This window comes from Oncorhynchus mykiss, chromosome 1 (genome assembly GCF_013265735.2).
Source record: "Oncorhynchus mykiss isolate Arlee chromosome 1, USDA_OmykA_1.1, whole genome shotgun sequence".
NCBI classification, from domain to species: Eukaryota; Metazoa; Chordata; class Actinopteri; order Salmoniformes; family Salmonidae; genus Oncorhynchus; species Oncorhynchus mykiss.
The window spans coordinates 94,341,908-94,362,798 of NC_048565.1; the positions used below are offsets into that span (position 1 = coordinate 94,341,908).

General features: G+C 40.8%; 1 protein-coding gene and 1 long non-coding RNA gene across 4 annotated transcripts; one reads left to right on the forward strand and one right to left on the reverse strand.

Moving 5' to 3' along the window:
• The first annotated feature begins 39 nt into the window (after window positions 1–39).
• Window positions 40–4,208, forward strand: LOC110533014 (zinc finger protein Pegasus-like). 3 transcript variants are annotated; one of them, XM_021617149.2, is made up of 4 exons: window positions 40–287; window positions 1,480–1,659; window positions 2,527–2,706; window positions 2,922–4,208. In XM_021617149.2, exons 2-4 carry the CDS (start codon window positions 1,530–1,532, stop codon window positions 3,929–3,931), a joined length of 1,320 nt encoding a protein of 439 aa, XP_021472824.2. In that variant the 5' UTR covers window positions 40–287; window positions 1,480–1,529; the 3' UTR covers window positions 3,932–4,208. The 3 variants fall into 3 exon arrangements, with proteins under 3 accessions (XP_021472824.2, XP_036844894.1, XP_036844909.1); XM_036988999.1 differs by lacking the exon at window positions 40–287 and adding an exon at window positions 961–1,330; XM_036989014.1 differs by lacking the exon at window positions 40–287 and adding an exon at window positions 964–1,330 and having other exon boundaries at window positions 2,530–2,706; window positions 2,922–4,207.
• Window positions 4,209–8,370: 4,162 nt separating this feature from the next.
• LOC118966131 lies at window positions 8,371–15,935 on the reverse strand. Its single transcript, XR_005053410.1, has 2 exons — window positions 12,388–15,935; window positions 8,371–12,275 (listed from the first exon to the last, which is right to left on the reverse strand). It is a non-coding gene; the product is annotated as an uncharacterized LOC118966131 (long non-coding RNA).
• Window positions 15,936–20,891: the final 4,956 nt, after the last annotated feature.

Sequence of the window (20,891 nt, forward strand, 5' to 3'; positions counted from 1 at the left end):
ACTAGGAGCTTTTCACTGACAGTCGGCTCTGTGCTTCTGAAATGGGAGTCATTTTACTGTTGCATAGCTACTATAACACATAGAGCTCCCTGCTCTCTCTCTCTCTCTCTTTGTTTTAGCACAACCAGATAACATTAACTTGTCATCACATATATTTTGATTGTCTAGATCGTGTTTGAAATGTCCATCTTGACATCGGTCTTAGAATTAACATAAGAACGGATGGGAAAGCGTAAGTTGTCGTGTATATATATTTTTTAAACGGTGCTGTGATTGACGACCAGCTGGTAAGTAAAATGTCTAGCTCACATTACTAACGTGATATTAACTAACGTTAACGAGCAACGCCGGCAGTAGTGGAGTTATGGGCGGTGTGTCAACATGCTGCGTGTCATGTTGCCACTGTTATGAGATGTTTTGGGGTGATAACATACTTATCGTGACTGACTGCCCACATAATGGATCATGGTTATGGCTCGTCTTTGATCATGACTCTCAGTTCCATTACATTGAAAGAGTCCTTGGAGGAAGGCGTTTTCTGTAAAGGGGGGGCGTTTTATTAATAAGAGCCGCGACGGCCGGTCTGAACATTAACCGCATAGCTTGCTGGAATCATAATAACCGTATCTTTCATATCAGGCGAAAAAATAAATTAGTTGTTAAACTGACACGTCTTTATTGGGTTAGTATCCCACACGGCCATATTTACACGTTACTGCATCTAACCTGTGTCTAAACGGAAGACCGATGCCACAAACTGTTTTCACTGAAAAATACTGTCGGCTGCAGCGGTTAAAACACTGTACACTACATACAATGTTTATTTAGCATTTGTGAAATTATTTTGTTGTGTTATCAAAAGTCGAGCAATTTATATTTCAAGAACCGTACCGCAATCGATTCACGTTTAGATGGGAGTCTTTGGCTGTTTTGGCATCCAGAGCCATTTCGCCCTTATTTTAATTAAACCTTTAAGAAAAAAAATCTTATTTTCAATGACAGCCTAGGAACAGTCGGTTAACTGTCTGTTCAGGGGCAGAACGACAGTCAGTTAGGGGATTTGAACTTGCAACCTTCCGGTTATAAGCCCAACGCACTAGGCTACCCAGCCGCCCCTTAAACAGAACATCTAAATTCTTTGGACTATGGAGTAACGTTAGGCTCATTTAGTCCAATATCGGGCTATAGGTTATGGCATACATGCAGTGGTATTGTAACAATGTGATGATCATGTGGTTCATTATGTTAAATCTTCAAGCAGGTAGCCTAGTGGTTGGAGCGTTGTGCCAGTAACCGAAAGGTTGCAAGATCGAATCCCCGAGCTGACAAGGTACAAATCTGTCGTTCTGCCCCTGAACAAGGCACTTGTTAACCCCACTGTTCCCCGGTAGGCCATCATTGTAAATAAGAATTTGTTCTTTAACTGGCTTGCTTAGTTAAATAAAGGTTTTTTAAAAATATTATTGCCTTATTTTACAGGTTTCGGGGGGAGTGATCAGAAGTCATCATAAAACACCCCATCTTGCCAAATGGATGATGATCTAAAACCTCTGGATTTCATAAAGGACTTTCAAGAGTACCTGACACAGCAAACACACCATGTCAACATGATCTCAGGCTCTGTCGGTGGGGAGATAGAGCCCGACCACCTCCAAGCTGGTGAGACTGTTATGAACACTATCAGAGTAATTTACTTTTAACTTATGATGTGTATATATATATATATATATATATATATATTTTTTTTTTTAAATCACCCCCAAAAAACAAGCCATATCCCTAATTTTTCTTTGGGAAGTGAAACCAGTGGAACAGGGCCCAGCGGTACGGGGGAAAACCTAATAGGTGGGTTTGAACGTGTTTATTTAGTGGCTATGGTCCGTCATCTGAAAGGAGTCCTCTGGAGGAACAATGCGTGGTTCTTCTGTTTATGTAACGGATGTGAAACGGCTAGCTTCGTTAGCGGTGGTGTGCGCGCTAAATAGCGTTTCGATCGGTGACGTCACTCGCTCTGAGACCTTGAAGTCGTTGTTCCCCCTTTGCTCTGCAAAGGGCCGCAGCTTTTGTGGAGCGATGGGTAACGATGCTTCGTGAGTGACTGTTGTTGATGTGTGCAGAGGGTCCCTGGTTCGCGCCCGGGTATGGGGCGAGGGGTTTGTCTGAAGCAGTTAGATACCATATTGTGGAGATATTAACGTAACAAAGATGACCCTAATGCATCTCAAGTGATCCTCTCATATCTTTCGAGCACCAGACATAAATAGGACTGCGCCACAAATGGTTTCTGACTAGATTATCTTGCCAGAATATATATTTTGTCACCGGAAAATAGATCAATGTAAAAATGTGATTTTTACAAATCCTGCTTCCGGATAAATTCTAGATGTGATTTGAGCTACAGACCTAGGCTTTTTTTGTGTGTCAGTGAGGCTGGCTATTGTTTAGAGGTATCAATTTCCAGGTGAAAAAAATGTGACTGTAAAGTATCTATTTAATTCTGTGTGTTGTCGTCTCCTCTCCCGGTAGTAGCAGCTCTCCCAGACAGTGATCGTCACAATGGGTCGGTGGAAGTCTCTCTGGACGACGGCTCTGGGCTGCTGGTGGACGGCTTCCAGAGGACCTTCGACGGCAAGCTCAAGTGTAGCTACTGCAGCTACGCCAGTAAAGGCACCGCTCGCTTGATAGAGCACATCAGAATTCACACAGGTAAAAATGGACCAGCCCATCTGGCATTTGCCCAACATGCCAGATGGTCAGTCCGCCCCCTTTTGCACCGCCCATATAGTTAGGATTTTTTTTTTTTTAAATTTTTTTTTTTTAAACTTGTATTTATATTGTGTGACGTTACATTTTAATGGATGTTGGAGTTGTGCCAAGATGTTCAAATAAACCTAAACCTTCCCTCTTTGTTGATTTAACAGGAGAGAAGCCTCACCGCTGCCAGCTGTGCCCCTTCGCCTCTGCCTACGAGCGCCACCTTGAGGCCCACATGCGCTCCCACACGGGAGAGAAGCCCTACAAGTGTGACCTCTGCTCCTTCCGTTGCAGCGACCGCAGTAACCTGTCCCACCACCGCCGGCGCCGCCACAAGCTTTTACCCATGAAGGGGGCGGGGCTGCCCGCCTTCCTGTCCAACAAGAAGATGCTGAACGTCCTACAGAAGAAGAGTGGCAGCTCCCTGGGCCTGGGAGGCTACAGCAGACACCTCCTCATCAACTTCAGCCCTCCCTCCATGGTGGTGGGGAAACCAGACTACCTGAACCACGAGGTGTACGAGAGCGATGTGAAGGACCATGAGACTGGAGAAGGAGGAGCCAGCAGGGATGTCAACAGTGACATGATGGTGGACAATAATCCTCTGAACCAGCTGTCTACACTGGCAGGCCAGTTGTCCAACCTCCCCCCAGTGGACCAGACCCCTGTGTCTCCTGACAGACTGTCCTGTAACGACGTCAAGCCGTTCCTCATCCAGCAGGCCTCTGGTGCACCGATTGCAGTGTCAGTATCTTTGTCCACCAGTCAAAGTGGTGCCCACCACCACCACTACCACCACCACCACCACCAAACCTCCTCCCCAACCAGCCCCGAGGACCTCCAACCGCCTGCAGGCCATAGCAGGAACTACAGCCCCAGCCCTGTGGACCCAGAACCCAGCAGTGAGCACAGTGCACACACACGCACCAGCTCAGCTAGCATTAGTAACAGCCAGCCCAGTACCCCTGCCCTGCTCGGTAGTACACAGCACCCAGACCCACAAATGCTGCACAGCTGCCAGCACTGCGACACCTACTTCTCAGACAACATCATGTATACCATTCACATGGGTTGCCACGGCTACGAGAACCCCTTGCAGTGTAATATCTGCGGCTGTAAGTGCAGGAACAAGTATGACTTTGCCTGCCACTTCGCTCGCGGGCAGCACACGCTGTGACTGACTTCCACAGTAACCCGAGAGATTAATTTGAACAATGTTTGGCGCCTCACAGAGAACATTAACTTATTCCCGTGTTTATGATAATCAGGGATCACAGCGATTCTGATCTAGATTTTATTGTATAGTTTTTTTTTATTTTTATGATATAACTTAGAGAGTGAGTGTTACTTTGAAATGAGGAATTGGTGTTTCTATAAATGGGAAAGCAATCTGGAGGTTGGAGACATTTATCACGTGTCCTCCTCGGTGCCGTCTGAGAATTTAAAGAAAGTCAACTTCTTATTTTTTTAAATGTATCCTTTTATTTAACGAGGCAAGTCAGTTAAGAACAAATTATTATTTACCCCCAGGGCCAAACCTTGACGACGCAGAGCCAATTGTGTGCCTCCCTATGGGACTCCCAATCATGGCCGGATGTTATACAGCCTGGATTTGAACCAGGGACTGTTGACGTCTCTTGCACTGAGATGCAGTGCCTTAGACCGCTGCGCCACACGAGAGCCCGACTCTGAATTAGTTACATAAATATTGGGGATGTTACTAAACTTATAGTTTAAATAGCGATTAGCAAGGTATCTGGTTGCTGTGACTAGAGTTTAAACAGTTTTGGCCTTATCTTTTATTTAACCTTTATTTAACCAGGTAGGCCAGTTGAGAACAAGTTCTCATTTACAACTGCGACCTGGCCAAGATAAAGCAAAGCAGTGCGACACAAACAACAACACAGAGTTACACATGGAATAAACAAACGTACAGTCAATAACACAATAGAAAAAGTCTATATACAGTGTTGTGTAACTGGTGTGAGGAGGTAAGGCATGAAGCAAGTACAAGCCCATTGGTCCAAATAGGTGCTCAACAATGACAAACAGACAGGCTTTATTATACATTGTGTATAGTAGTGTCTCACTTTGTGGTGAGTGTAAAAACGTAACATTATATCAACGGCTTGAAGTGAATGACATCTGTGCATATTGATGCTTTCAGCTTAGACATCATTTCACTCTGTAATTTACTCTGCTCGGTTCCACATTCCGGTTGATTCCATGTGTTCTCTGTTCCACATTCAGATTGATTCCATGTGTTCTCTGTTCCACATTCCGGTTAATTCCATGTGTTCTCTGTTCCACATTCAGATTGATTCCATGTGTTCTCTGTTCCACATTCAGATTGATTCCATGTGTTCTCTGTTCCACATTCCGGTTGATTCCATGTGTTCTCTGTTCCTCATTCAGATTGATTCCATGTGTTCTCTGTTCCACATTCAGATTGATTCCATGTGTTCTCTGGTCCACATTCCGATTGATTCCATGTGTTCTCTGTTCCACATTCAGATTGATTCCATGTGTTCTCTGTTCCACATTCCGGTTGATTCCATGTGTTCTCTGTTCCACATTCAGACATCCTCTGTTGCTGCCAATCACATAATTTCTTACCTTCAGCTAGCCTTACTGATTCATATTAACTGGTGCTCTTTAGCTAACACCTCCTAAATTAACAATGATCTGTAGCTTAAATGCAATTTGCGTTGGAGACAAATCATTCGGACTTGGATAAATCGTACTTCATCAGAAGGCCAAAGTATTCCTCTGAACCTGTTTTTAAAAAGTATTTCAAAGTATTTCACATAACAGTTGTAGCAGTGTTGGAAATGACTGTGGTCCTTACAGACAGTAACGTAACACCACCCCTTCCTGAGTATGGAAATGACTGTGGTCCTTACAGACAGTAACGTAACACCACCCCTTCCTGAGTATTGAAATGACTGTGGTCCTTACAGACAGTAACGTAACACCACCCCTTCCTGAGTATGGAAATGACTGTGGTCCTTACAGACAGTAACGTAACACCACCCCTTCCTGAGTATTGAAATGACTGTGGTCCTTACAGACAGTAACGTAACACCACCCCTCCCTGAGTATTGAAATGACTGTGGTCCTTACAGACAGTAACGTAACACCACCCCTCCCTGAGTATGGAAATGACTGTGGTCCTTACAGACAGTAACGTAACACCACCCCTTCCTGAGTATGGAAATGACTGTGGTCCTTACAGACAGTAACGTAACACCACCCCTTCCTGAGTATGGAAATGACTGTGGTCCTTACAGACAGTAACGTAACACCACCCCTTCCTGAGTATTGAAATGACTGTGGTCCTTACAGACAGTAACGTAACACCACCCCTTCCTGAGTATGGAAATGACTGTGGTCCTTACAGACAGTAACGTAACACCACCCCTTCCTGAGTATTGAAATGACTGTGGTCCTTACAGACAGTAACGTAACACCACCCCTCCCTGAGTATTGAAATGACTGTGGTCCTTACAGACAGTAACGTAACACCACCCCTCCCTGAGTATGGAAATGACTGTGGTCCTTACAGACAGTAACGTAACACCACCCCTTCCTGAGTATGGAAATGACTGTGGTCTTTACAGACAGTAACGTAACACCACCCCTTCCTGAGTATTGAAATGACTGTGGTCCTTACAGACAGTAACGTAACACCACCCCTTCCTGAGTATGGAAATGACTGTGGTCCTTACAGACAGTAACGTAACACCACCCCTCCCTGAGTATTGAAATGACTGTGGTCCTTACAGACAGTAACGTAACACCACCCCTTCCTGAGTATTGAAATGACTGTGGTCCTTACAGACAGTAACGTAACACCACCCCTTCCTGAGTATTGAAATGACTGTGGTCCTTACAGACAGTAACGTAACACCACCCCTTCCTGAGTATGGAAATGACTGTGGTCCTTACAGACAGTAACGTAACACCACCCCTTCCTGAGTATTGAAATGACTGTGGTCCTTACAGACAGTAACGTAACACCACCCCTTCCTGAGTATGGAAATGACTGTGGTCCTTACAGACAGTAACGTAACACCACCCCTCCCTGAGTATTGAAATGACTGTGGTCCTTACAGACAGTAACGTAACACCACCCCTTCCTGAGTATTGAAATGACTGTGGTCCTTACAGACAGTAACGTAACACCACCCCTCCCTGAGTATTGAAATGACTGTGGTCCTTACAGACAGTAACGTAACACCACCCCTTCCTGAGTATTGAAATGACTGTGGTCCTTACAGACAGTAACGTAACACCACCCCTTCCTGAGTATTGAAATGACTGTGGTCCTTACAGACAGTAACGTAACACCACCCCTTCCTGAGTATTGAAATGACTGTGGTCCTTACAGACAGTAACGTAACACCACCCCTTCCTGAGTATTGAAATGATTTGCACAGTTCCAAGTGACAGCCTGGAGTTTGTTTTTCATATTGTATGTTAAAAAGGATTTCCTGTTTGTTTTCTGGAAACATAGATTGATGTAGCAGTGTCTAATGGTCCCCGTATTGGAGTGGTGTTTTCTATGCAGTGATCTAGGATGTGTAGGATTGGCTCCCAATCAATGATCTATATTGGACTATGGAGAAAGTAATGTTATGATATGAAACACCACAGGGTAGAAATATGTAGATTCTGATTTACACTGAAGAAAAATATCAATTTCAAATGCAAAAATGTAAAAGATTCAAAGAGTTCCAGTTCATATAAAGGAAATCAGTCAATGTAAATACATTCATTAGGCCCTAATCTATGGATTTCACATGACTGGGAATACAGACATACAAACAAACAACCAGAACAGGGGAGTGGATCAGAAAACCAGTCAGTATCTGGTGTGACAAACCATTTGCCTCATGCAGCGTGACACATCTCCTTCACATAGAGTTGATCAGGCTGTTGATTGTGGCCTGTGGATTGTTGTCCAACTCCTCTTCAAATGGCTGTGTGAAGTTGCTGGATATTGGCGGGAACTGGAACCACGCTGTCGTACACGTCTATCCAGAGCATCCCAAACATGCTCATTGAGTGACATGTCTGGTGAGAATGCAGGTCATGGAAGAACTGGGACATTTTCAGCTTCCAGGAATTGTGTACAGATCCTTGCGACATGGGGCCGTGCATTATCATGCTGAAACATGAGGTGATGGCGGTGGACGAATGGCACAACAATGGGCCTCAGGATCTCGTCACGGTATCTCTGTGCTTTCAAATTGCCATCGATAAAATGTAATTGTGTTCGTTGTCCGTAGCTTATGCCTGCCCATACCATAACCCCACCACCGCCACCATGGGGCACTCTGTTTACAACGTTGACATCAGCAAACCGCTTGCCCACACGATGCCAAACACACGATCTGCCATCTGCCCGGTACAGTTGAAACCAGGGATTCATCCGTGAAGAGAACACTTCTTCGTAGTGCCAGTGGCCATTGAATGTGAGCATTTGCCCACTGGAGTCGATTACGATGCAGAACTGCAGTCAGGTCAAGACCCTGGTGAGGACGACGAGCAGATGAGCTTCCCTGAGACGGTTTTGTAGTGGCAAATCGGTTCAAATATGACACAACCAAGAACTTTGTGAAAATCAATATAGACTTTTAATACAACAGTATCATAAGCCGGAGCGGTCCGCGGAACACACACACTTTTTCAGAGCCCTCGCTCTGAGTTATACACCTACCATATAAGTCCCTCCCATATGCAAATTAAGTTACATCCCAATCCGTGCTTCCTGCTTGTTCAGCCCAATAACGCCCCCATCTGCTTTCCATTAGATCCTAATGGTGACAAGACCCTTGCTTTGACCCTTCACTCAGCTTAATGCGTTCTCCTGTTTGTGTGTTATCTAGGGTCAGCAGACTATGTGTCTCTTCTGTTTTTAGCATGCTCAGCTATACTAAAAATACTATACATTCCCCTTTCCTGTGGCCTGTGTTCATACCCTGTAATTAACTCCATGTGTCCCTTTTGGTGTCTTTCATCTCCTTTAGCTTTAGGGTGCCTAGCTGTTCTGGTCGCCTTCTCTTCATATGGTTGTCTAAGATCAAACAGACTTGTCTCCTGTGATGTGATTGATGTCTGTAATCCATCAATTGGTCCTTTGGCTGACCCCCTCCTTAGATAACCTCTGACCTTTGTATGTCCAGCTGCCCTAGGTGTTGCCCTCTCCCATGGCCCCACTCTGGCTTCCTGTCCTATACAATAGACAATGTACCTTACCAGAATGGCAAATGCCATTATATAGGACAATATATTTATCCATATATGTACCTAATTTCTCCCACATAACCCCCCTCTGGTGCTTTAATAAGCACCAAAAACTTAAAAAGGACATATGGAACATAATATCAACAGTCGATTATCAAAAAAAATATTTTTAAATAAAAAAATAAAAAATAATTAAAAAATAAAACTTCCTAATCACCTACACCAAACATCTCTAGTATTTCATAAGAGTAAAATATCTAGTTCGGTATAGAAACAAAAAATAATACATTATCTTTTGTTAAAGCATGAGCATGTAAATACATAACCTTGTCTGAGGTTCTCAGCTACGCAAAAAATAAAAATATATATAATAAAGCAATGAGTCAAATAATAAATTGAATATGAGAAAACACTAGGCCTCCATGCAGTTACAAAATAAAATTGACACATCATTCTAAATTTAAGCTTTCCACATGATTCTCCCTCTCAGACACCTCTCCAACAACCGTGATACCATCAATACCAATCTCTGTTAGAAGATTAAGGACATGGTCCGTAGACACTTGTAACCGGGATATCCCACTGTTACCTACATGTTTTTAAATATAACCTAGCATTTTAGAAGGCAAAACTAACTTTTAATTAAAAGAAACCAGATATATTCATTGATATACCTATAAAAACATTTGACAAAACATACTAAAACACAAGGCCGTGAGCAAAAGTAGACCTTACATAACACCTCTTGTACTTACTACGGAAATGACCCTTTTTGTGGATATGCATCAGTTGACTTTCTTATGAATTTGGAATGACAGCATAACTGTCCATTTTCATCAGTATAGTGGCCTGGCCTACCCGGCACAGGATCAACTATCACCGGAGTGTCAGCTCTACTTACAAACATCTGTTTAACCGTTGTCTGGATCACAAGTGATTTCACCCAGGGTAAAACACAACAAAATACAATACCCAGAGCCAATAACCCCCCTTCCAGCATAAAGGCCGTCCTAGCAAACATGGCTCCCTATTTCCCCAATGCTAAGTCCAACCAATTCCAAACATGAGAGTCCACCCCAGCATTTTTCTTAACCTCTTTTCTTAACCCTTTAAGTTTAGCCATAGCGACAGCAAAGAATCCATTAGGCGCAGTGTTATTGGGAATAAAGGTGCAACAATCATCCCGAACATAACAAACTCCACCCTTCTCTGCAAAAAGCCAATTGAGAGCCTGTCTATTTTGGCAAGACATTTTACTGGTATCCTGTACCTATTCCCCCAACGCCGTTAAAGCCGAGTCAGTATAGTTAATGAATCTCTGTTGGTTATAGTATATGTAATTAATCCACTCTAAGTTCTTATTTGATGTTATCCACAAAAATTAAGATTCAAATCCAGATTTAACTTCATCTCTTGCCTTGAACTCCCAACCCAGTCTAATTTAATATGGTTCTGCCTCTAGTGCTCCCTCGAGCAATCCTACATTCTATGTCACACAAGGGAATGTAGTATTTTCTCTGAATATTGAACATTTTACATTTAACGCATTCTTCAAATGATGCAGGTTCAGGTACTATCAAAAGATCAGACAAAGGTGATTTTCTACACAAAATACAATTGTCCCTCCTATGTTTATTTCTGCTGTATACTTAGCCTAATCGTACCACTCATTCTTCACTATTCATTTCATGTGGTGTCCTTGAGTGGTTCAGAGTCTGGTATGTCTGTGTCTGTCATCTTTGCAATGTTCTTATCTTGAGGTAGGTCATTAAAGTTAGTCAAAAAGTTCAAAATGTCAGTAAAGAACCCTCCTGGTTCTGATGCTTTCTAGCTACCACAGGCTCTTCCTGTTTAGGTATTGGCGTAAGACCAATTCTGAATGACTGAGGAACTACTCCCTTCAGCCAATCTTGTTCTCATTATTTCACCTATTAATTCTTCACCTTCAACTGGTTCAATCTGATTCATGGTGAGCACCCACTCGTCTACTTCTTTGGTTAACGTCAGGTCACATCCTTTTGAGTCCCAAATGACTTCTCTCTTCGTTCGATGATATGTCCATCCACCGAATGCAATCTCCGGTAAGGGTTTGATCCTTTTGTCTTCTATTCTTCTGTTTCAGTTATATGTTGAGGTGGGACAGAGATTCTAACCTTGTCAGTCTTTTTAGATTGTTTGACTGGTTCCTCTCTTCTCTTCCTGTTTCCACCCTACATCTTGATTGTGCGTGAGTCTGTTGTTGCTATTCTAGCGTTCACTGTTACTTCTGTTATGTCAATATCATTGTTCTTCTATGGGTCTAACTTCAATTGTTCATTATGGAGACAATTCAAGAGCTGAAAAGTCAATTTTGGGGAAATCCCCATTTCTTTCATCTTGCAAGATTTCTCCTTCTGCTCTTGGTAAGGCTTCTCCTCTGCTTTCTTCACTTGTTGTTCCTGATAAGGCTTCTCCTCCACTCTCTTCGCATGTTGTTCCCTCCTCAGCCCGAACTAGGCTTCCATCTGGGAAGGCGTCCATTTCAGGGAAGAGATGTTCCCCTTCTTTAGGCGATACCTCGGGGTCCCACTGTAGAAGGCTTCCGTCAACAAAGCCTGCCCCAACAAGTATATCATCAGGAGTGGCAGACATGTTACCCCCTCCCACTTCTGGGCTTTCTGGCCATACTGGAGGAAACTTTGGTTGTTTGTCTCTTTTCTTTTCAGGCTCTTTTTCCCTGGTCGGTTCTTCTGAGTGTGTTAGCCGATGCACTCGTTGTATCTGGTCTGCCATTTTCTTGATTCCTCCCCGGCGCTTTGATCGATTCCGCTGCTCCTGCTCCCTCCGGGGTCCCTTCTGGTGAATCAGCATCCTCTGTGTCCTCATCTCTGTATGGTTGTGTCCTTCTCTCCGTCGGGACTCGGGTGCAGTGGTTTAGATGATACCACGTCTTGCTTCCTTTCACTTGGACGGCCGTGTTTGTGGCTGTTGCCACCTCGTAGGGTCCTTCCCTCCTCGGCTGATCCCACTTCCTTCGGAACACTCAAACGTAGACTCGATCTCCTGGTATCACTGGGAGAGATCCTTCTGGTCCCCTTGGATCATCAGATGTGGAACCTCTCATCCTGGTTCAGATTTCTGCCTTCTTTCTATGGGGCATTCATACTTAGAGACTTATGGCCTCTGTTCTATGATTACACCATACATTCTCTTACTTCCATCACTCATCACACAAACTGACATTCCAGCTGAAGCTGGAGAACCCTTCTCCATCTGGTTTCCTAAACATAAGACTTGGAAAACAAAGGACAAAACATAACAGTATTGACAATGTTATGTGTTATGCATGACTGTATTCATGAATACTGAAATCTGAGACCATGACAATTCCCACTCTCTCTTCACCTGACTCTATGCCTCCAGGATACTTTTCTGCTGGACTCCACAAAAATGGAGGCCCTAATTGGCTTCCTCGTGCTTTCATCCAGTCTTCCCCTTTCAGCCGCAGGTTCTGAGAGGTGTTCCCAAACCATGTCATTTTTTACTTAGTTCCCCATCTGCTCTGTTTCAACTGATAAGCATGTGCATAACCTTAATCAACATTATTCCTTCTTGAAGTAATTCAACACTGAATGGGCTTCCACATCGAGCCTTCAACATGTGGTTTAGAGTACAACTACCCTAACATATATCCTTATTCACATGATACATTATCAAATAAAACAAATAACCCCCAAACTCAACCCAGTATGTCTACAGTAGAATCTAGTCTCTCTCTTTTGTTTTGTTTCACGTCCTCTGTCATGGTGTTTTCAAGCTCACCCATTATTCAGCTGGACTTTACTTCTTGTGAGACTTATGCACCCACCAAAGAGAGACATGACAATCTTTACCACTGCAGGTGCTGTAAGAAGTATATCCCCAGCCCGATGTATCTTGATGTACACTCAGTCTCCAGAATTCAGTCTATGCCCTTCCATCTGGCCTCTTATGTGCTGTTTTTTCCTGAGGACATACACACTAACACATGGGTTATTTCCTGACAACAGACTTTCTTCTTATAGCAGGATCACTAAATCTTAATTTTTAAATAACAGCCCTATGTAAACATTCTGTCTTAAATACCTGGCCTCCTGCCACAAAAATATTCATAATGATAGCCAAATTATGGTCCCTACCGTAACTGCTGCAAGAATTGCATGTAATCAGTCAAGTGTTTTCTAGTTGGAAGAATATCCAATCCTAACAAAACTAAGTCCTAAGCTTCTTCAAAATGCCACTACTTATTACTTTTACCATAATCTAGGTGTGTGTAATGTTCTATCTACTTTTAGAATTGTCCCTATATTTTTACAAGACCAACTGTCCTTCCTTTTCTGTGAATTATCTTGTCTATCAATATACACTGTTTCTAGAAATAACACCCCCCCCTTGTTACCATAACCTTCATATGAGCCCCCAATGTAGTTACAGTTTTTCTAACCCATAACACATAAGTCACTACTTCTAATTTCCTTCCATAGTTTGATACATACTTAAACATTCTCAAATCATTTTTAGTCAATTTATATCAGTCCCTCCTCAGGAAAAATATACACTCTTATTTTCCTCAAACCAAAAATAAATTGACCAAACAAGAAAAATGGTAAAGTAAATTATAATAACTGCATATTTGCTATAAATTACCACTATTTGTAATGTCTTCTTCATCCTTGGGTGTTATCACACAACAGACTATACTTTTTATTAAATTACTTATGTCATTCCAATGTATTACTCCAATTACAATGATATTGTAAAATAAAAGAAACAAAAACCTTTAATTTAATATTCTGCAAGTTCTGTCAATCAACCTGTCTCAGGATTAGTTTCCAGAGCTTCCCTAGGCCTAGTAAATTTAAACAGTCCTATATTCAAAACATAACTAAATGTTGTTTATTAATTGTCCAACCCAATATTCAAAATAACAGTCCTTAGTGCTTACTTTAACTCAAATTTGACCTTCTCAATTCAATTCATCATCCCTTTAATAATTAACATTTTACTAAAAACTTTTAGTACCAGTAATATCTATTTTACCATGCACCCTTTTACCTCTGTTTTTCTGTCATGAGTGGCCTAGTAATAAAAGGTCATTATCCCAATCCCCTTTAGTCTTTCTTCTCCCAGTACATATCATTCCAGATACAGTTCACAGGTCATCAGACACAGTTGTCCCACACTATTCAGCCAGTAGGGTGGGTTTGAGTTTCACACCCACTTGGTGTTATGATAGTCTCTCCCAAGCATTAATGCAGTCTGACATTACATTTCCATGATAACTCCCTTATTCTACTAGCGATCTCTCAGATGAGTTACAGATTATGTAGTTATCATCATAACCCTTGCAGAAACCCCCACTCCAATAACCTATTTGGAGTAACTGTTATCCCTTGTTTACATATATTTCCATTTTATATGTAGCATGAACAAAGCACATTTTGTATTTACCCAAAGACCATAACCCCAGGGAACTGATATGTTCTCCTATAACCCCATGTTAAATAAAAATAAACCTATTTGAATAACTAGTCAATTCAAGATTACAACTCTTCATCTTTTTCCCAAGGAAATAATGGAATTTCAAAGTGATTGTACACTTTGAATAGAGACTGGTGTTTCTCAATCATTTTATAATTAAATCCCACTTGTTCCAACAATTTCTAGTGAAGTTGATCAATCTTCAAGGGAAATTCTTAGGATTCAGGGCATTTGACACCATTAAAATGTTTCCACTCTCCTTTCTTTAGAAACAACCCAAATACATTTTCAAAAACATTTCCATCCTTCTGCATACCCAATTTGAAACTGAACTGAAAAAACCCTTCCAAAGGAAACCCACTATCGCATATAGGCCAAGAATACACATGAGCCGGCCTCACTTATCCGAAACTCCAGTTATAGCCTTAACCAGATACTAAGATTTTTAGTGGCCAAAATATCTCTAACTGCTTTCCTCAGTACTACAGTTTCCAATGACATTTTGACCAGAGAACATGTAACCCCTTTTTTTCTGGAAAAGAAATGTACATTTCGTTAACATTCACCATGCCACCCTCTAAATCAGCAAGCTAATAGTATTACATATACTAAAATCCCCTTACATTTCCCGAGCATGCGACAGAAGCTCCAGCCATACACAGAACGCACAATTCCCCCCTGCTCGGCCATCTGTATCCTACCCTTAGAAATTGAATACACCCATACTCTACAATTTGCTTTTCTTCTAACTATTTTTACCACGCTTGTGATTTTTCATATACGTTTATTTTCCGTATTTTGACGCTAATAACAACTTCTCCACGCATTTTATCACCACTGAAACCGCCATTTTAATGCAAAACGACTCCGAGTGGGGCTATTTGTAAATTACATCGGTACCTTACTATAAGTTAGGTAAAACGTGATCTAGTACGTATTTCATCACATAAACTGTACTCTCTATGAACCACTTTTTGATTAATCAGAGACTATACACCGCTTGGTGAAAACTTCATTCGTACTAACCTTAGAACGATCAGTTGTTGTTCTTTTAAAACGGGTGTAAATTCCTGTATTTCTGCATTCTCTGCTATCGCATTCCAGTGTCATCTTACACTAATTTTCCCCCACACTAGTTAGCCCTGCTCTACAACTTCTTACACTTCCCCCATCGTAATGTATTTCTGATGATATAATGTTAATTAACATTAAAACGCTGGTAAGTTAAGCTTCTTGTTATAGTTTTATGTGATCGTTCCAATTCATTATTTTATTTATCCTGTTTACCGGGTAATGTTGCCCTACATTGTAGCAAACCGCTCCTTCATATTCAAATCGAATTGGTAGAATTATCGTGCGCTTCTTTCAGCGACTCTATGGCTTTATTAAATTTCGCTATCTCTATATTCCCGGGAGAAACAGTCCAGTTGTTTCCATGCCACTATTTATTTTTCCTAAACTCTCCCATCGCATTATATACTTTATTTACTATTTTCCAAGGTAGAGCTACCCTACTTTCTCAAATAATAATTTATTAGTCACATCACTTAATACCTCCTATTAAAACCTACTCTATAATGTCTACAACTGTATTACTGAATACTACAGAAGCCTTAATGTCTTATTCTAGTACAGCACCTCAAATATCACTGTGTTTTTATCTTTGCTTATACTATTACTTTAACTTTATTCAATGTATTAAATCCTATTTCATATAATTTTCCTTCTAATTCAGCTTATTTATAATGTCTGCACTTTCTTATCTCTTTATTTATCCGCTTGCTATATTCTCTCTTAGCCTATTTTACTGTTTAATTCCTGAGGCTATTTTTAAATTGCAGCCTCCTATTTCGTTTACAGGGCTCGTGATATTTTTAATGTGTTCTAGACTTCTATTTTCATGCAATTCTCACTTTTGCCTAGATTTATTTTAACCAGTATATTTTAGTTTATCTGTATATTTTTAAGTTATTTCTTCCTACTTCGCATCCGTTTTATACTATCCATGCCTTGTTTAATACCTCTTTTTAACACCTATTGTAATTTTTACAATGGTCTTTTAACTCATTATCCAGTCAATGTTTTATGCTTATGTATAACTTATCTTGCCCAATATTTATCGATTTCGTTCCTCTTCCCAGTGAGAGTTAAATGCGCTCTCTTTCTCAAATTACACTTAGTTAACTGTCAGAGAGGCCTGCGCATTCCCAGTTGGTCACAGACACACAGCCTGTTCTTCCTCTTCTTTCTAATCTGCTCATTCATCACAAATAATTATATTACAGCATTCATTCAATCCTTTTGTCTTTACCTAAAAACAAAACAGTTTATTACCTAACTTAATTCACTTCCTCTACATAAGCTGGTATTATCCTATAGGATTTTTCACGCATACCCTTCGTTTTTACCTAAAAACGACCTATAGTTTATCCCCTAGTTTAATACACTTCCTCTACATAAACTGGTATTATCCTATAGGATTTTTACGACATGACGAGACTACTGTCTAATCGGATCAGCTTGTCTTCATATCCTATTCATCCACCCCGTATTGATCTTTATTCTACGTTAGAGCAATATCGTGGTGCGACCTACTGATTTATAAACCCCCGTTTAGCTAGACGGAGCGTTTTATATTCGCAGGATTTCCTTTTTCAGTTGAACGTCGCACAATCAGGCCAGCGTTCTTTCTGTGTTTTAAATATTCACCCGTACAGACCTTCATTTCAAAGCGGTAGCCATGTGTATTTATTTTCTAAATACTCATCCGTACAGACCTTTTCCTTGAAGCGGTAGCCATGAATGTTTATCTATCTACTTATCAATAAAGTAGCCTACCCATTCAGTCCTTCAGCTAAATATTTTGAAGCGGTATCGCAGGATTACTTATCAATAAAGTAACCTACCCATTCAGACCTTCTGGTAAATATTTTGAAGCGGTATCGCAGGACTTCTATAACTACTTATTTTATTCAAACCTTATAAGCAGATAGCTGTAACCCTGTGCCCAATCCCAGCCCCAACATGCCAGAATAACACACCCTACACCAGCGAAGTTCACAGCCCCCACCTACTTACTCACTAGACATGCATGCACATTCATTATACAATTTCCAAGCTTACACACATGCATGCAAATTCATTGAATTTCAAAAAGTTCTTTCGTTTCTATAGTTTTTAGGAAATTTGAGAGAGAGAGACCTATTTGACGCTCCTCTTGCTGAGGCAGGATCTCTGAAGCGATCTACGCAAACATTTCACTGTTGTCTTACCTTAGCTGGGTGGCCACCCTTGTTTGCCCAGATCGTCCAAAGATCCCGCTGCCAGCCAAGAACGTTATTCAGTCCCTAATTCTCCTGGCATGCTCGCCAATTATGTAGTGGCAAATCGGTTCAAATATGACACAACCAAGAACTTTGTGAAAATCAATATAGACTTTTAATACAACAGTATCATAAGCCGGAGCGGTCCGCGGAACACACACACTTTTTCAGAGCCCTCGCTCTGAGTTATACACCTACCATATAAGTCCCTCCCATATGCAAATTAAGTTACATCCCAATCCGTGCTTCCTGCTTGTTCAGCCCAATAACGCCCCCATCTGCTTTCCATTAGATCCTAATGGTGACAAGACCCTTGCTTTGACCCTTCACTCAGCTTAATGCGTTCTCCTGTTTGTGTGTTATCTAGGGTCAGCAGACTATGTGTCTCTTCTGTTTTTAGCATGCTCAGCTATACTAAAAATACTATACATTCCCCTTTCCTGTGGCCTGTGTTCATACCCTGTAATTAACTCCATGTGTCCCTTTTGGTGTCTTTCATCTCCTTTAGCTTTAGGGTGCCTAGCTGTTCTGGTCGCCTTCTCTTCATATGGTTGTCTAAGATCAAACAGACTTGTCTCCTGTGATGTGATTGATGTCTGTAATCCATCAATTGGTCCTTTGGCTGACCCCCTCCTTAGATAACCTCTGACCTTTGTATGTCCAGCTGCCCTAGGTGTTGCCCTCTCCCATGGCCCCACTCTGGCTTCCTGTCCTATACAATAGACAATGTACCTTACCAGAATGGCAAATGCCATTATATAGGACAATATATTTATCCATATATGTACCTAATTTCTCCCACAGTTTCTAACAGCCTGTGTAAAATATCTATGGTTGTGCAAACCCACAGTTTAATCAACAGTCCGGGTGGCTGGTCTCAAATCCCACAGGGGAAGAAGCTGGATGTGGAGGTCCTGGGCTGGCGTGGTTACACACTGGGGTTGTGAGGCTGGTTGGACGTACTGTCAAATTCTCAAATGCCACATCTGTCAGGTGGATGGATTATCTTGGCAAAGGGGAAAAGCTCACTAACAGGGATGTAAACAAATTTGGGCACAACATTTGAGAGAAATATGTTTTTTGTGTGTATAGAACATTTCTGGGATTTTGGTTTTTTAATGACTTCTTTGGGAGGGGGGGGGGGGGTTCCTTTATTTCAGCTCATGAAACATGGGACCTTCACTTTACATATTGTGTTTATATTTTTGTTCAGTGTATAATTTTTGTCAAATGTTAACACCCTGAAAAGGCCTTTTGTGTTATTGTAATTTGTTACAGTAACTGTAATATATTACATTATTACCATTACTAAGAGGACTGAGTTTATTATTTATATCATATAGGCCTGTAATATATTACATTATTACCATTACTAAGAGGACTGAGTTTATTATTTATATCATATAGGCCTGTAATATATTACATTATTACCATTACTAAGAGGACTGAGTTTATTAATTATATCATATAGGCCTGTAATATATTACATTATTACCATTACTAAGAGGACTGAGTTTATTATTTATATCATATAGGCCTGTAATATATTACATTATTACCATTACTAAGACGACTGAGTTTATTATTTATATCATATAGGCCTGTAATATATTACATTATTACCATTACTAAGAGGACTGAGTTTATTATTTATATCATATAGGCCTGTAATATATTACATTATTACCATTACTAAGAAGACTGAGTTTATTATTTATATCATATAGGCCTGTAATATATTACATTATTACCATTACTAAGACGACTGAGTTTATTATTTATATCATATAGGCCTGTAATATATTACATTATTACCATTACTAAGAAGACTGAGTTTATTATTTATATCATATAGGCCTGTAATATATTACATTATTACCATTACTAAGAAAACTGAGTTTATTATTTATATCATATAGGCCTGTTGTAAATACAGGACTTTTTATTATTTGGTTATTAAGAAGTTAGAACAACGGACTTTCTGATTTCAGAGGGGTATAGAGGTCACGTAGAGAGGGGTATAGAGGTCACGTAGAGAGGGGTATAGAGGTCACGTAGAGAGGGGTATAGAGGTCACGTAGAGAGGGGTATAGAGGTCACGTAGAGAGGGGTATAGAGGTCACGTAGAGAGGGTTATAGAGGTCACGTAGAGAGGGTTATAGAGGTCACGTAGAGAGGGGTATAGAGGTCACGTAGAGACTATTTGATGACATGGTATAGTTGTGTGATATGAAGGGAAGGTTGCCTTTCCAGGAAGTGAAATATTCAAATTGACAGGGACTCTTCTATAGTTTATATTTCAACAAAATAAGAAATCATGAAATAGGTGAATATTTGCTGGAGCTGTCCGTGGTGCTGAAGAGGATTTATCTTGTTGAGCGTTAAGGAGGCCTCCCTCCCTTCGCCTAACTTGAGACCATCATGCAAAAACCATATACATGGACATTGTACTTACTACATGTTGTCAAACAGCCATCTATAAAACCATATACAGTGGGGCAAAAAAAGTAAGTTCTCCCACTAAAAAGATGAGAGAGGCCTGTAATTTTCATCGTAGGTACACTTCAACTATGACAGACAAAAATGAGAAAAAAAATCCAGAAAATCACATTGTAGGATTTTTAATGAATTTATTTGCAAATTATGGTGGAAAATAAGTATTTGGTCACCTACAAACAAGCAAGATTTCTGGCTCTCACAGACCGGGTCATTCATTCCTGTTATGCAGTGCCTTTTCTGTCCCCAGGAAATATCATCTCTTATTTCACTGTAGAATGTGGTTTCCAAAGAGCTTTAAATAGAAAGGTAGGTGTCCTTTTCCCCATAAAAACACAGAAGATATCGATCTCAATGGGAATTTTATTTGCATTTTTTGACCATTTTGTTTTTCATTGGACGATGACATCACAATCAGGAAGTGTCCCATAACAGCGCAACGCCACATGAAGTATCAACACACGGTTTAAACACATCTACATTTTAATGTTTCGTGATGTCAGTCAGTACGGTCTCACTCTTAAAATGTCCCCCGGCTGTTCGGCTGAAGTAGATGAACATTTGATCACT

Bases quoted from the DNA above. Each gene is read 5' to 3' on its own strand.
- LOC110533014 (XM_021617149.2), top strand. From the start codon at position 1,530: ATGGATGATGATCTAAAACCTCTGGATTTCATAAAGGACTTTCAAGAG. The intron at 1,660-2,526 runs GTGAGACTGTTA...CTCTCCCGGTAG, and splicing joins GCCCGACCACCTCCAAGCTG to TAGCAGCTCTCCCAGACAGT. The intron at 2,707-2,921 runs GTAAAAATGGAC...TTGATTTAACAG, and splicing joins GCACATCAGAATTCACACAG to GAGAGAAGCCTCACCGCTGC.